A 15,209-nucleotide genomic window follows, 5' to 3' on the forward strand; every position below is an offset into this window, starting at 1 on the left:
CAATGTTTCTGTTCTGCTCACAATCAATGTGCTAAAAGATGGTTTTCTTTTTCTCTCTTCAGTGCACCCGTCTGGCAGTTTTTATCGATTTTATTTATGTCCCACCTTTCTGCCAAAACATGGCATTCTATCAATAGAAAATCTTAATTGAAACATCACATAAAAACAGATAAATTGGAAGCACAATTAAAAGCACAAGAAAAGAAATAACACCTAACCAATTAAAACTATCAGTGGCTACAAGTCCTGATGGCTCTATGCCACCTCCAGTATCAGAGGCAGTCTGCCTAGGTACACCATTTGCTGGGGAACATGGGTGGGAGGGTGCTGTTGCACTCATGTCCTGCTTGTGGGTTTCCTGTGGGCAGCTGGGCAGCCGCTGTGGGAACAGAATGCTGGACTAGATGGACCTTGGTCTGATCCAGCAAGGCTCTTCTTACGTTCCAAAGATCTCCTTCAGCAACAGACTGGTTCATACCTCAAAGGCCTATCCCAAAGAGTGCTGCTGTCTTTCTGCTGGCAGGCAAAGATGTTTTGTCTGCCAGGGGAAGGACAACAACACTCTTTAAGAAAGAAATGGGTGGATTTATTTATTTATTTATTTATTTCTATACCGCCCAATAGCCGAAGCTCTCTGGGCGGTTCACAAAAATTAAAACCAAACAGCACACAATAAACCAATTTAAAATATATAGAACATTAAAACCACAATATAACAATACAACCACAATAAAACCTAGCAGCAGTGCAGGAGTTTAAAATACAGATTTAAAACAGCAAAGCTAAAAATTTAGAAAGCTAAAATGCCTGGGAAAATAAAAAGGTCTTCACCTGGTGCCAAAAGGAATACAATGTAGGTGCCAGGCGAACCTCACTAGGGAGCTCATTCCAGAGCCGGGGTGCCACAGCAGAAAAAGCCCTCCTCCTAGTAGCCACCAGTACTGAATGTGAAAATAATAAGCACGCCTTGCGAGTCCCTGGTTCTACTTTCATAGGCTCATTAGAGTTGGGGTCTCAAAGGTCATCCAGTCGAACCCCTGCACATCCAATGCTACAGCATCCCTGACAGGTAGTCAACCTATGCTTAAAAGCCTCTAAGGGTGCGATCCTGTGTACGTTTAGACAGAAAAAGCCCTACAACTCTCGAGGCGACGCCTAAGGTCAAAACCACCCCAAGTGGATAATACAGTGTTTTAAAAATCAAAACGTGTTTCGACAAAATCCTCAGAAAACGAGCTTGCCAAGGAAAACCACGAAATAACGACAGGGCGCGTCAGAGGCCGCTCCGACCCGGCCCAGCTGGAAGTTTGGGGGGGGGGGAGACACAAGCAAGGCCCCCCCGCGCATCCGCCCGCTGCCGCTCCGCCTCCCCAGGCGGCTGGGCCGGGCCAAGCGCTCCGGTCGCGACGGCCGCCAGGCGGTGCGCTTTTGCGCGCAGGGCGCGCGTCGGGAGGCGGTGCCGCCGCCGGGCCAGCCCAGGCGGCCGAGGTGGAGCCGGGCCGGATGGGGGAGCCGCCGCCGCTGCCGCCGCGGGCCCCGATCCTGCTCTTCTTGCTCAGCTTGGCGGGGAGCGGCGCGCCTGGAGACGGCGGGCAGGTGAGGGGGGGCTCTCCTTCTTCCTCCAGGAGCGCCCGCCCGTTCCCCTGCTCTGCGGGGCCCGGGACGCCTGGGTTCGCGACCCCGCGCCTTCCGGGGAGGGGCCGGGCTCCGGCCTCTGCCCGCCTGGGCTTGGCCGGGAGAGCGGGCGCCGGCGGTTGCAGCAGCCTTCGTTCGCCCAGCGCGGCGCCCTCCCCGATGGCTCGGGCCACAACTCCCGTCGCCCCGCAGCCAGCGGGCTGGGGATAATGGGAGCTGTAGTCCATGAGCCCGCTTGTTCGCTGCTGGGTGATGGGGTGCACTCTGCACGTTCTCAGAGGCTTGGCAGATCCTGCCGCGGATGTCTCCGGACCAAGCGGCAGGATTTGGCACTGGCGGGGCGGGGGGTGGAATTCTGTCGGGGAGCAGAGGAGAAGCGGGGAGACGCCCGTCCCAGCATGTTTGTTTCTTGGGCAATATCTTTAAAATATTTAGGAGAGACACTGCCAGAAGAGCATGTTAGGAAAAACCCCGCGCCCATTAAAAAAAAAATGACGTTTGTAACAGGGCAGTTTTTCATTAACAAAACGCGAAAGAACAGAAAGGCTCCAGGAGCCGCGTTTCAAGACGCAAGAAAAGCGACAGGCGACGCCTGGGAGAATTAAACCCTCTCGAAAAGCGAGGGGCCATTAACTGGAGCTGGCGGAACTGTGGGTTGGGGGGGACGGAATCGGCCTTCCTTGATGTACTCAAACGCGTACCCTGGATTTAAAAAAAAAAAAAGCCGAGTGTACTCAAACGCGTACCCTGGATTTTAGGAAAGCTGATTTTAATAAACTCAGAACAATGATCAGTAAGGTCCCATGGCAAGCAATGCTAGCGAGAAAAGGAGTCCAAGATGGGTGGGAGCTTTTAAAAAAGGAAATTCTCAAGGCACAATCACAAACAATTCCAACAAGAAGAAAAGGTGGAAGACAACAGAAGCAGCCACTGTGGCTTCACAAAAAGCTTAAGGATGACCTGAAAACAAAAAAGGACACATATAGGAAGTGGAAAGAAGGCCAAGTAACAAAGGAAGAGTACAGGCAGGTAGCACAGAATTGCAGGGATGGCGTCAGGAAGGCTAAAGCTGAGAATGAGCTGAGGTTAGCAAGGGATGCTAAAAACAACAAAAAGGCTTTCTTCAGCTACGTGCATAGTAAAAGGCAGAGGAAAGAAATGGTAGTTCAGCTATTAAATAAGGATGGCAAAACGATAACAGATGACAAAGAAAAGGCAGAGGTGCTCAATTCCTACTTTGGCTCAGTCTTCTCCCAAAAGAGGGTCTATGACCCCCCTGGCAAAGGCGAAGTACAGGCTGAAGGGGCAGGATTGCAGCTTGAGATCGACAGGCATATGGTCAAGGAACACCTCATTACTTTGAATGAGTTCAAATCTCCAGGGCCAGATGAACTGCATCCTAGAGTCATAAAGGAACTGGCAGAAGAACTCTCAGAACCGCTGTCTATTCTCTTTGAGAAATCATGGAGGACCGGGGAAGTGCCAGATGACTGGAGGAGGGCTAACGTTGTCCCTATCTTCAAAAAGGGTAAAAAGGAGGAACCTGGGAACTACAGACCAGTCAGTCTGACATCAATCCCTGGGAAAATTCTGGAGCAGATCATAAAGCAATCCATCTGGAAGCACCTTGACAACAATGCCGTGATTACTCGAAGCCAACATGGATTTGTCAAAAACAAGTCCTGCCAGACAAATCTGATCTCATTTTTTGATCAAGTCACCTCCCTTGTAGACCGTGGGAATGCTGTAGACATCATATACCTCGACTTCAGCAAAGCTTTCGACAAAGTGCCCCATGATATCCTGATGAGCAAACTTGCTCGAAGTGGGCTAGATGAAACAACGATCCGGTGGATCCACAGTTGGCTACAGAATCGGACTCAAAGGGTGCTTATCAATGGGACCTTCTCAAGCTGGGGAGAGGTAACGAGTGGGGCACCGCAGGGCTCAGTCCTGGGCCCAGTGCTCTTTAACATTTTTATGAATGACTTGGAGGAGGAGGTGCAGGGAATGCTGATCAAATTTGCAGATGACACAAAATTGGGAGGGATAGCTAATACTCTGGAAGACAGAAACAAAATTCAAAGTGATCTGGATAGACTGGAGCGCTGGGCAGAAAACAACAGAATGACATTGAATAGGGACAAATGCCAAGTTCTGCACCTAGGAAAAAGAAACCAAATGCACAGTTACAAGATGGGGGATACGTGGCTCAACCACACTACGAGCGAGAAGGATCTTGGAATTGTCGTCGATCACAAGCTGAATATGAGCCAACAATGTGATGTGGCTGCAAAAAAGGCAAATGCTATTTTGGGCTGCATTCATAGAAGCATCGCTTCCAAATCCCGGGAAGTACTAGTTCCCCTCTACTCAGCACTGGTTAGGCCTCATCTGGAGTACTGTGTCCAGTTCTGGGCACCACACTTTAGGAAGGATGCAGACAAACTGGAGAGGGTTCAGAGGAGGGCAACAAAGATGATCAGGGGACTGGAAACAAAGCCCTATGAAGAGAGACTGAAAGAACTGGGCATGTTTAGCCTTGAGAAGAGAAGACTGAGGGGAGATATGATAGCGCTCTTCAAGTACTTGAAAGGTTGTCACAGAGAAGAAGGCCAGGATCTCTTCTTGATCATCCCAGAGTGCAGGACACGGAATAATGGGCTCAAGTGACAGGAAGCCAGATTCCGACTGAACATCAGGAAAAACTTCCTGAGTGTCAGAGCAATACGGCAATGGAACCAATTACCTGGGGAGGTGGTGGGCTCTCCCACACTGGAGGCCTTCAAGACGAGGCTGGACAGCCATTTGTCAGGGATGCTCTGACTTGGATTCCTGCATTGAGCAGGGGGTTGGACTCGATGGCCTTGTAGGCCCCTTCCAACCCTACTACTATTCTATGATTCTATGATGCCACCAGGCCAAGAAACCAGTTCTGGGCCCAGCCTCACCCTGACCCTGACTAGCTTAAATCCTGTTGAAATCAACTGGATTTAACTGAATGACTAACTTAAATCCCACTGGTTTCGATGAGTCTGCACTAAGTATGCCCAAGTCTGGATCCTGCTTATGGTGGTAATCATAATAATAGTAATAATAATGGTAAAAATTATTATTATTATTGATATTTTTGTAATGACACACACGGCATTTTAAGGCAACACAAACTGAGAAAGCAATATCGTGGCTCCCATCTTTGTGGAGAGGTTTTTCTCCTTCCCATTGGGTCTGTCTGTCTCTCTTTTGGCCCCTTCTAAATGCCCCCACCTGTCTGGCGTATCTTGTTTTGGGGCACGGGAGCACTGAGGCACGTTTAGCTTTAGCAGGAAGATTTTTGTCTGGATTCATGTAGCAGACCATTTAGCATCCCTAGGGAGAGAACCCAGGAGTCCTGTCTCTGGCGGGGTCGGGGGCTTGGCGTAACTTTGGGGGGAGGTGCGGGGGAACGTAACAGCTTTCCTCGGAAAGGACAGCTAGATGGATGGAAGAACACGTGGAGAGAAAGAGGGGGGAGGACATTTTGGGGAGTGGAAGACTAATTCACCCTTGGTTTTCTTCCTTGCAGCTCAATTTTCAGCAAAATCTTCCACCCCCCAAAGCGCAGTTCTGCTGCTGTGGAGAACTGTGGCCAGTCCCGTTGCAGGTAGAAAGCTAGTCCTAAAGCCATCCTTGTTGCTTTCTGAATCCCATACTAAAACCAGCAAACAGAAATCCGTACCTGGGGCAGTCCAGATCCTTACATCCCGAGAAGCTCAATTCTGCCACCAGTGTGAACTGCCAATTGAGTGATTTGCATTATTTTGCATAATTTATTTTGAGTCTGCCAGTCACAGGAAGGGGCAAGGAATGGCTGGCACCCCACGTCCCACTTCCAGGACAACTTGTTCCTCCAAACCCCTTTGGCACATGAGTTTGTATTTTTTTAAAGCAGGCATTAATCACATGCTTTTAAGCATATCTTTATAGTCCTTGAGGGCTAGAAAGTTGCTAGTTCAAAATGACACAGTGAAAGGGCCTTCTCTGTGGATGAGTATATGCTGTGAAACTCCCTGCCTAGGGTGGCCTGCCTCATTGCTCCCTGATGGTTTTCTGCTGCAGTGCAAACGCCTTTCATTTTTTAAAAAAATCATTTGGCATGTAGGATGCTGTTTTTGATTTGTTTTTAAACTCTTCCTGGGGTGTTGTGTTGGTTTGTTTTGTGCCTTCTGACTTAAATCATGCTGGCAATGTTTTGGCTGTGGGTTTTCCTGGTGCTATTTCTACTTTATTTGGAGTTCATCTGTTTGGCTCATCTTATATCATTGTTCTGTTCTGTTTCTAAATGTTGTTAGATGTCTTGGCTGTTTTACGGGGAGTGATGTTTTGACTTTGCAGTTTTATTGCTTAAAAAAAATAATTTTTCAAAGGAAAAAGAGATCTACTACAGCCACAATGACATACTAAACAGAGAACTTATACCAACTTTCCTCATATCAACAAAAATGGATTACCCATCATGATAACTTGTTGACTGTTCCAGAATTGTTTTAAGGCGCAATCCTATGCAAGTTTAGGCAGGAAAAAAGGACTAGAATTCCCAGCATTCCCTAGCCATCCATGGCTGGCTGGGGAATGCTGGGAATTGTAGGCCTTTTTTCTGCCTAAACATGCATAGGATTGCACCTTAAACCACTTCTGTTGTTGTTCAAACTTAGCACAAGAACTCCTCCTCTGGTGAGCTCTAATAATCCAAGTTAATTTACTTAGAACAGCAAAATCCCATAGTTTAATAGACCACCCCCTAATTCTTGGGATTTGATCAGATTTCCAATGCTTCGCATGTACGACTCTAGTGGTGACCATCAGACGAGAAAGGGGGGTTTCCTTATCTATCAGCCCTTTACAGTTGGTCAATTTAAGAAAAATCTTCGGGTCGCCAGGTAACTTTCCCCCGCAGAATTGTATTAGCAGGTGCTAAGCAGAAGCAAAGTTCTAAGTAAATGGATACATCAAAGACTCAGCCTGCAGAACGGCACCTCGCACGTGGCCTTCAGGGTGTCCCGTCCCCCCCCCCCCCGGCAGTTTTAGTCCGGCTTCCAGCTGCCCCCCCGCTGGCACCGGAGGCCCAAACACGTGCGCGCCGAGCCCCGAGGGCGGCGTCTGCCTCGCGCGCCTGCTTCTGCGCTCTGCCCTCGATCGGCGCGCGGGGCCCTTCCTCCCGTCCCTGGGCCGTGTGCTGAGCCGCGCGGGACGGGGGCTGCGGCGCCCGCGCCGACCCGAGGCGCCGGGCTGGGTTTCGCCCGGCTCCTTCAGTCCCCCTCCCCGCTTCGCAATCCGAGCCCCCCCTCGCGCTCCCCGGGGCCAGGAAAAGGGCGTCGCCGCCCTTCCCGCGGGCTCCCCGCAGCCAGGGCCGCCTCCCGCGCCTTGCTCCGAGCCAATGAGGCGCTGCCCCGTGGCGGCCTTCGGCGGCGCGCCCCCGCCCCCGCCCGGTAGTTCCGGCCGTGGCCCCCGCTGGCGCGGGAGCCTGGCGCGGGGCTTCCCTGCGCTTGGGCCGCGGGGGCCTGGAGGCCTCGTGTTCTGCGCAGCCGGGAGAGCCGGCGTGCCCGAGGCGGCCGGCGGCCAGCCCTTCAGCGCTCCGTTTGTTCCCGATGTCTCGGCCTGCGGTCGCGCCCCCTTCCGGGGAGCGCCGGCCGCCGGCTGCCCCGCGTCTCGTCCTCCGGCCGGGCCCCCTCGGCGCGCGCGCCTCCGCGGCGCGCGGGTGCGTCGCCGCAGCGTGTTTGCCTCGCGCTCGCGTCACCCCTCGGGGCGTGCGCCGGGCGGATGGTTGTGAGGCCGTGCGGCAGCGCAGCCTTCCCCGGCCGCTGGATCGCAACTGCCAGCGGCCGGCAGCCGGCCACGTGGGGAATCTACGGGGCAGGCTTCTGCGCGGCTAGACGGGAAAGGCCCCGCAACTCCACGCTGGCTGGGGAGTGCTGGGGGCTGTGGGACTTCTTTCTTCCTAAACATGCAGAGGACTGTGCTATTAACGAGGCTGTTTCCATCCTGATGTGTTGCTCCGTTAGGAGATATTGAAGCCACTGGCAGTAGTAGTGGTAGAAGTAGTAGTAGTACGGACAAAATCCTTTTAAAATAACCCAACGACTTAAAGGGGCAGAGCCACCCCGCCCCCAAGGAACAGTCCGGCGGGTTGCTGAGCATGCGGAGTAGCTACAGAATGTTGAGAATCATTTGGAAAGAAGAATGGGAAAGGGGGGGGAAGAGAGATCATGGAATGGTGTCCTCGAGGGAGGGCATGGCCGGCTGGATCCTGGAATGGAAGCACTCCTCTCGGGGAGAGAGAATACATTTTGTTGCATGGGCCCAAAGTTTCAGAGAAGGGGCCTGGCCTAGCACTTGACACCCCGCTAGTTGGGGAAAGAGCTGCTGTAAACGATAGCCATGCTAACCATCTTTTCCCCTCCTTTCCCCGCACCAGGAGAACAAGGTGGTTTTCACAGACACTGAGAGAGTCTATAGCCGGAGCATCGTTGGCAACAGGTAAGCGGATGTCTGGCTTCCTACTGAGGCCATGATGTGGGACAGGAATACCCAAGCAGGTGACATCTTATTCCAGCCTATGCTTTACTAAAGCAGCTTCACTTGGCACAGGAAGTGTGCCAGCTTTTGAATGCCACAGCATGCTTCCTCCCTGCTGAGATGGCTTGTGAAACCGGAAAGCTTGCACGTTTTCCTCTGTCATCGTATATTGATCTGGGAGGGATGGGCAACTTGGTATCAACTGCCCTTTGGGGACAACCCACAGCTACTTACCTTACAGCGTCACTTTTTTTGCGGCGTGCCCTAAATCTCATCCTGGACATGGTGAAGGGAAGGCCAAAAGTGGTGTGTGATGGGCACTGAAGATTCCTGTTGTGTTTTTCCACAGCGGACCACCCCGCCTAACGGCGACAGTGTATGGGGAGTATGGATACTGGCCTCTGCAGCACTGGCCCCACGGTCTAAAGGTATGATGTGGGGAGAGGGCAGCGGGGGGCTAATTCAGCCCAGCTTTCCCTCCCCCACAAGTGTGAGAGAGAAAGGGCAGCTCCAGCCACCTTCAGCCTACATGCCCTGATACTCTTTATTGCAGGGGAGGGGAACCTCTGGCCCACAGAGCGTCCTGGATTACTCCAGGGGGCGGCGAGGGTCTTGGTCTAATAAAGTTTCTTAAGACCAACTCAGGTTCCTACAGGGATGTGTGAGCTTTGGAGTAGCACCGGTCTCTTCATCAACATGGATGTTTCAGAAGGGGGGGCGCAGGCAAGGTCTCAGCACGTCTATAGAGATGGTTCTTGCCGATCGATTGGGTGCGACAACTTGTGGCCCTCCCGCAGTTTGGACCCGTCGCTGCCGTCATCCCCAGCCAGCAGGCATAGCTTCCTCGTCCATGACAGTAACAGGCTGCAGGCGCTCTGTCTTGGGATGGGCTCTGGGACAGGAAAGGCCCCCCACACACACACCAAGGACGTGTCGCGGAGAGACACCCGATGGGCAAGTCCTCTGTTCGATACGTCGTGCGCTAAATCAGGTCCAAAGCAGGCGTCGTGCGTCGCGGTTGAACTGGATACGTGCCCCTGAGAACTTTTCTGTTATTGTTAATTTGCTTACTAGCAGTAATACAGTGTCAGTTGGCTTAGTTTTGCATCACTTTCTTCTGCTGGCCAACGCAGGGGCATGGAAGTCCCGTCCCCCGCCCCCATCTGCTTTTGAGATATCAGGCCTTTCTTTCTTTGCAGGCTCACAAACTAGTGAGCCACAGCGGTGTCCGGAACGCAGGCGTGGGCTCCCATCAGCCGTGACCAGCAGAGCCAGTGGGTGAAGGATGATGGGAGTTGTTGGTCAGAATATTGTGACGGCCAGACGTTGCCCGCCCCTGACGCACGGGATAATTTTTGTAGGGGGAGGCCTGGGTTCGAGCTCCACTTGCCGTGGTAAAGTTCCCCAAGAGTGACTTTGGGATGTGCCTTCGCATAATCTAGCAAGACCTTCCTCAACCAGCCTATACCCCAGCCGTGGGCCGAGACCTTGGGCCGGTTACACGCTCTCGGCCTGACCTACCTCGCGGGATTGTTCTGAGGGTAAAATGGAGCAAGGGGAGAAATCCACGGAGGCTGCCTCAGAGGAAGCTGAATGAAAGATGTTGTATTTATATATTCATTCATTCATTCCTCTGCCCCTTACAGGCCTTGCAGAAGCTATTCCGGCACCGGGATGGTGATCAGAAGCTGCCGGCGCCAGGGAGGCAACAGCGAGCCCTTCCACGGCTGGGACGGCTTCTTCATCCATGGAGGGCCACGGCTGGCAGACGGGATGTTGTAGCATCCAGCCCTGGCCCGGGTGGCGCAGGCACCCTGCCGCCTGAGAGAAAGGACCCGTCTCAGCCGGAAGGCCCCCGAGGGAGCCAGCTGACGGCTACGGCCCCCTGGAGCCGCCGGCCCACCCTTCCCATCCCGCCCACTGAGGCAGGGGCAGCCCAGAAGACCGGATGTCCGTGTCCGAACCGAGGACCCGGCCGCGCCCAGGACCGGCCGGGGAACGGAGCGAAGGGTCAGCCGCTGGCGCGGGCCCGCGCCCCCACGCCCCGCACGGAAGAGGCGGCCTGGGCGGCCAGCGCCCTCACCTTCCTGCTGGTGGTGCTGGCGCTGGCCGTCCTGTACGCCCGGCTCCCCCGGAAGTGCCGCCGCGGCCGGAGTCTCTACTGGGGGGCCAGTGGCGAGGAGGGGCGTGACACAGTGGCGGGTGAGTGAAGCCGGGCGCGGCGGGGGCTGCCACCCAGCGCGGCGCAGCAGGGCCCGTGCTGGCTCTGTGCAGAATTCCCTCACAGAACGCACCCCCGAGCGCCTGAGAGAGGTTTTTTCTGAGGAGGGCAAGCAGCGTCCAACTCCATTCAGCAAAAGGAATTAAATATGGCTGCAGCCGTTCGCGTAGATCAGCCTCCCCACACCCGGCGCCTAGCAGCTGCGGCCAGACCACAGCTCCCTTCATCCCCCGCTGGCACAGCTGTGGGTGGTGGGAGTTGTAGTCCAGCCGCAGCTGCGGGGAGACTGGTTGAGATGGCCCCCGCCCCTTCCCAGCTTTCCGTGCCACGTTTCAATCTGCCCCGCGCAAGGCTGTGAACCAGGCACCCGGCGAGGAGCGGCCAGCCGCGCTTGCGCTCGCTCCCCCAGGCTCAGGAGCGGAGGCCCCCCGCATCGCGGCAGGAGCGGTTCCGTTGCGCCAGGGCTCAGTGGAGGCCAGGCTGGGCCCTTGGGGGCCCTCCAGATGCCTCGGCCAACAACCCCCGTCAGGCCTCGTGCTGGTCTGCGTGCTGGCCAGGGCTGGCGGGCGTTGTAGGTCGCAGGGGCGGGAGGGCCACACGTCACCCACCCCTGCTGCAAGGGGAAGAGCAGCGCTACGCCTTTGCGGACCCCCGGCCCGAGAAGCTGCAGCCCGCAGCGAAGGTTCCAGCCTTTCCAGTTTCCGCTGGCAGCGGCAGTCGATCAAGGCGTCAGGGTTGGCTCTGGGCCGGAAACAGCCTGCGGGAGAGGCAGGGCGCCGCAGCCGATCCCTTGGCCCTGCTCAGCGGCATTCGAGGCCAGCGACCTTGGGGTCCTTCTCCAGCACCGGCGAGGAGGGGGAGGCAGCAGGAGCCCAGCATGTGCCACACTCATCTGCCCCTATCCGGTGCCCTCCAGGTGCACTGGACCACAACTCCCATCATTGCCAGCCACTGGGGAGGGGGTTGATGGGAGCTGCAGTCGTCACACATCTGGTGGGTAGCAGGCTGGTTTACACAGACTGGCAGCAAGGGCTCTTGGGGACTCCGGCAGGATTCTTCCCTAGTCCTTCCAGGGGTTTGCACGTGGGACCTTGGGTTGGATCACTGAGCCTTTCCTCTCAAAATGAAGTTAAGATTCCAGTCCGCATGGTTCGGGATAGGGACCTAGGAAGCGGCTTTCTACCGGGTCAGACTCTGGGTGCACCTAGCCCCGTACTGTTGGCACTGACTGGCAGCAGCAGCTCTCCAGAGTTTCAGGCAGGCGTTTTCCCAGCCCTGCCTGGAGACGCCGAGGATCGACTTGGGGGCCTTTGCGTGCAGACAAGGGCTCCAACGCTGAGCCGCGGCCCCTTCCCCAGTAAGAGGTGCAGGGGGTCATCTTGAGGCGGCGCTGGCCGTTTATGGAGGGCAGGCGCCACGAAGTGGTGCTGGGGGATCACTGCTTGGCCTTTGGCTTCCGGGGCGCCACAGGGCTCGGCCTGGTCCCCCGGGCTTTTCCTGCACCCCCATGAAACCTGTTTGGGCAGGCGACCCCCCGCTTGGGCTCACGGCCATCTCCGGGAGCACCTCGGGTCGGGGACAGCTCCCCCTCACACCCGGATTCCCTCTTCTCCGCAGCCGTCATCAAGCGCCGCCTCCTCTCCGTGCCCGGCAGGCGCAAGAAGCCGCCACGGCAGCGGCAGCAGCAAAGGGCGCTTCTGCCAACCACTTCCAGCGACAGCTCCGCATGAGACCCGGCTGCCTGTGGCGGAGACGTCTGGGGCAGGGCGCTTGCGGGGACAGGCGTCTGTCAGCAGAGGAAGGAGGGCGGCTGTCGCTGGGCGTGTAGCTGCAGGTGGGACAGCCGTCACCAACAGCCGTGAAACCCTCAGGAGGAGCAGGCCTCCTCACGTTGCATTCTCCGTCTTTTCCTGCTCAATAAAAATATATATTTTTCTACGTAAAGCAAAATAAAGGCGTCGCAAAAGCATCAGGTGATCCTGCGCCTACAGTCTAAAGGAAAGACAAAGGGTGTCTCGCTGTCCGTGAGAACTAGGAGATGCTGACGCCCATCGGAACTAGAAACTTCGTTCTTAAAAAGAAACTGCGCCCCAGCTTGCCATTCCTCGCCCTCAATGCAATTATGGCCTACACACAGCCTTATGCATACTTGAGTCGGAGGGGGGGAAAGCGGAGCAGCAAAGAGTGGGGGGGGCCTTGGGTACAGTGCGGGGGGACAGGCTGAAGGAGGCTTGAGGAGATAAATAGACCAGGCACAAGGCAGTTTCGTATTTGTCTGCGACAGAGCAAAGGCCTGCTGGAGGATCCTTCGAACTGGAAACACAGCCTGGAGCCTTTGGCGTGCAAAGCGGGGCCTCTCACTGAGCTATAGGCCTTCTCCTAAAATTGAAGGGTCTAGTCCTCATGGCTCTGGAAAAAGGGCTGACTGATGTAGGACTCCGCCAAGTCAGACCTTCGCGGATCGACACTCAGGCCTGTTTTACACCTCTCCCTCTCGTGGCATCTGCGAGGCCCCCAGGGCCTAATTTTATTCCTCAAGTTAATTGTTTTAGTAACCGGGAGGCGAGCATGCCGCAAAGTGATGTGTGAGCCTCGGGGGCCATCTCCATTTCCAAGGAGGCCTCTGGGCCGCCCCGACTGAGCCTCATCAGGGCTGCCTACTGGGAAATGGGTGCTAGAGCAGAAAAGGGAGGGTCGTTTTGTGCTTTGGACCTCGGACACCCGCCGCTGCCTTGTTCTTCGGTTTGGGGGCAAGTTCCTTTTCTCAGAAGTGTCACCAGTTGGCCTTCTGGGAAACAGGTGCTCAGCGACCGCCCACACCCACCAGGGCAGCCATTTTGTGAGAGTGCCCACAGCACACAGTCAACATTCCAAACGTGCCCACTGGCCCCAAAAGGCGAGGGAATTCCCAACTGGAGGAAGCTGGTCCCCAGGGTTTCGGGCCGGGGTCGCTCCTAGCCATTCCCAGAGACACCCATGTTGAACCTTGGGCCTCGCCCTGGACACAAGGCGCATGCGGACACCCGGAACGCTTGAGCGGGAGACAGACCCCTCCCTGGCTTCTCCCCCGCAGCACCGTCTAGGCTTTCCAGCCAGTTCCTGGGGAAGGGGCTGGACAGCCCCCCAAGCCACAGCTGGTGTCCAAGCACAAAGACGGGTGGTGGGGATGGACTCTCTGATTGCTCACATCTTTAATTGTTACAAATTTACAGGACAAACAAGATTCCAGCACAGTGCCCAGAAGTCCACACCCCTTCCGGCAATGGTCTCCCCCCGACCCCCCACCCGTCTCCTTCACTGGCCTCAACGTCATAGCTAATTTTGGGGGGGGGCGCTCCTAGTAGCAGCCGTGGCTGAAAGCCGACTGCTGGTCCTTTGCCACGGGGCAACGCCTGCCCTATAGATAGTAAACAAGGGAATCACGTAGCGGCGGGGGAGAAGTGGCACAGCAACAGGTGGGCGCGGGACTATGCCAATCTCTGCAACGCCTTGAGCAGCTGTCTCCAAACTGGGGCCCTCCAGATGTGTTCAGACTACACATCTGGAGGGCCACAGCTTGGAGACGGCTGACTTGGACGTCGCTATTCCAGTGTTAACACTATTGGGGAGGGGAAAGGTTGTTTGTGAGATAAATACATTTTGTGTTATATATATATATCTATACATATATATATGCACACAGGGAGGCCGGGGGGGGGGGGTATACGTACATACAGTTCCACGCACGATATATGGGGAGGGAAGAGGAATTAGGAGGCGGGGGGTCCTCCCCGTCAGGGTAGGGAATTGGAGTATTTACATGGCCAAAGTTTTTCTTAACCGCACAGGCGCCCGACACCCCGGCGCAAACCATGGAGGGGCCCCAATCCTGCCCCGCTGCATCCCAGTCATGAGGCGCAATGGCCGGGCGCAGGCGAGGGACACTTCCAGGCAGCTGCGGGACCTGACGGCTGGGGGGGGTGGGTGGGAGGAAAGGCAGGCGGGCGGAGGGGCGTCCCCGTTTCACTGCTTCTTTTCCCGGGTGGTGATCGTGACCAGCTGCTTGGCGGCCTTGGCGATGTCGTAGGCACACTGGATGACCTGCTGCGTCAGGAGTTGGTAGTCCACCGGGGCGCCGGGCTCGGGGGGCACGGTCTTGCGGCACTCGCTCTGCAGCCGGTAGGCGCTGGCATTGAGCAGCCGCAAGGAGCTCCGGACCGTCTCCAAGGCAGGCCTCTGCAGGGCGGAGGGGGAACAGAAGTGCCAAGGATCCACTGAGGTGGAGCTTGTAGAGCATCTTACCTCTGCCATCAACTCATTAGCTGGGGACGATGGGAGCTGGAGCCCATGTCCACAGGCTCCCCACACCCCAGGCAGAACGTATCTGTGGAACCTCAGTCCGGTCTGTTTCGCGTGGTGTCCGGATCACGACACCACTCTCCTAACAGACCAGAACCGTACCCCCGGGTTCATTCAGATGTCACAGTGATTCTGGCTTCCCGGGACATCCGAATCAGGCCAGTGGGTGTTGCAGCGCTAGCAAGCCTCTGCATCCTGTACTCCTTCCCACCTTTCCTTTGGTGCAGCTGCAAAGGGAAAACCTGCTTTCTGTTTTCAACTCGTCACCCCTTTTTCCTGTTGTCCAAACCAGGACAAGCTGTGGTTACTTTAAACAAGCCAGCACCATCTGGGTGTATTGGACTACGGTCCCCACTGTTCCCAGCAAGCATGGGAGCTGCAGTCGAACACACACAGCGCGTGCCCGCTTGGAAGCGGCTTGCTTCAAACTATGGCTTGTTCAGACAAACCACAGTTGAAA

The 15,209-nt window shown here is 55.7% G+C and overlaps 2 protein-coding genes across 8 annotated transcripts in view; one reads left to right on the forward strand and one right to left on the reverse strand.

Annotated features, from left to right (window-relative positions):
- Positions 1-1,477: 1,477 nt before the first annotated feature.
- On the forward strand, positions 1,478-13,593 carry TP53I13 (tumor protein p53 inducible protein 13). 2 transcript variants are annotated; one of them, XM_084823039.1, is made up of 5 exons: positions 1,478-1,596; positions 8,090-8,151; positions 8,540-8,618; positions 9,837-10,392; positions 12,029-13,593. In XM_084823039.1, exons 1-5 carry the CDS (start codon positions 1,504-1,506, stop codon positions 12,139-12,141), a joined length of 903 nt encoding a protein of 300 aa, XP_084679165.1. In that variant the 5' UTR covers positions 1,478-1,503; the 3' UTR covers positions 12,142-13,593. The 2 variants fall into 2 exon arrangements, with proteins under 2 accessions (XP_084679165.1, XP_084679166.1); XM_084823040.1 differs by lacking the exon at positions 1,478-1,596 and adding an exon at positions 6,837-7,355 and having other exon boundaries at positions 12,029-12,379.
- GIT1 (GIT ArfGAP 1) overlaps positions 13,574-15,209 on the reverse strand; it is a 37,397-nt gene continuing 35,761 nt past the window's right edge. For 2 of the 6 annotated variants that reach the window (XR_014786169.1, XR_014786168.1), the window contains exons 21-22: positions 14,011-14,626; positions 13,587-13,919 (exon numbers count right to left, since the gene is read on the reverse strand). Coding sequence is in view for 4 of the 6 variants with exons in the window: in XM_084823037.1 (XP_084679163.1) it covers positions 14,414-14,626 (213 nt within the window). In the remaining 2 variants the exon portion in view is untranslated. Of the gene's footprint in view, positions 14,627-15,209 lie in introns of all 6 variants that reach the window. The other 4 variants (XM_084823036.1, XM_084823034.1, XM_084823037.1 and 1 more) reach the window with 3 other exon arrangements.

This window comes from Heloderma suspectum, chromosome 16, assembly GCF_057233095.1.
Source record: "Heloderma suspectum isolate Gila_16-S chromosome 16, 16-S_ref, whole genome shotgun sequence".
In the NCBI taxonomy this organism is placed as follows: Eukaryota; Metazoa; Chordata; class Lepidosauria; order Squamata; family Helodermatidae; genus Heloderma; species Heloderma suspectum.

What these genes read in the sequence shown, in the direction of transcription:
- TP53I13 (XM_084823039.1), top strand. Translation starts at nt 1,504, where the DNA reads ATGGGGGAGCCGCCGCCGCTGCCGCCGCGGGCCCCGATCCTGCTCTTC. An exon ending in ACTGGCCCCACGGTCTAAAG is followed by an intron (nt 8,619 to 9,836) that starts GTATGATGTGGG and finishes TGCCCCTTACAG; the next exon opens with GCCTTGCAGAAGCTATTCCG. An exon ending in GGGGCGTGACACAGTGGCGG is followed by an intron (nt 10,393 to 12,028) that starts GTGAGTGAAGCC and finishes TCTTCTCCGCAG; the next exon opens with CCGTCATCAAGCGCCGCCTC.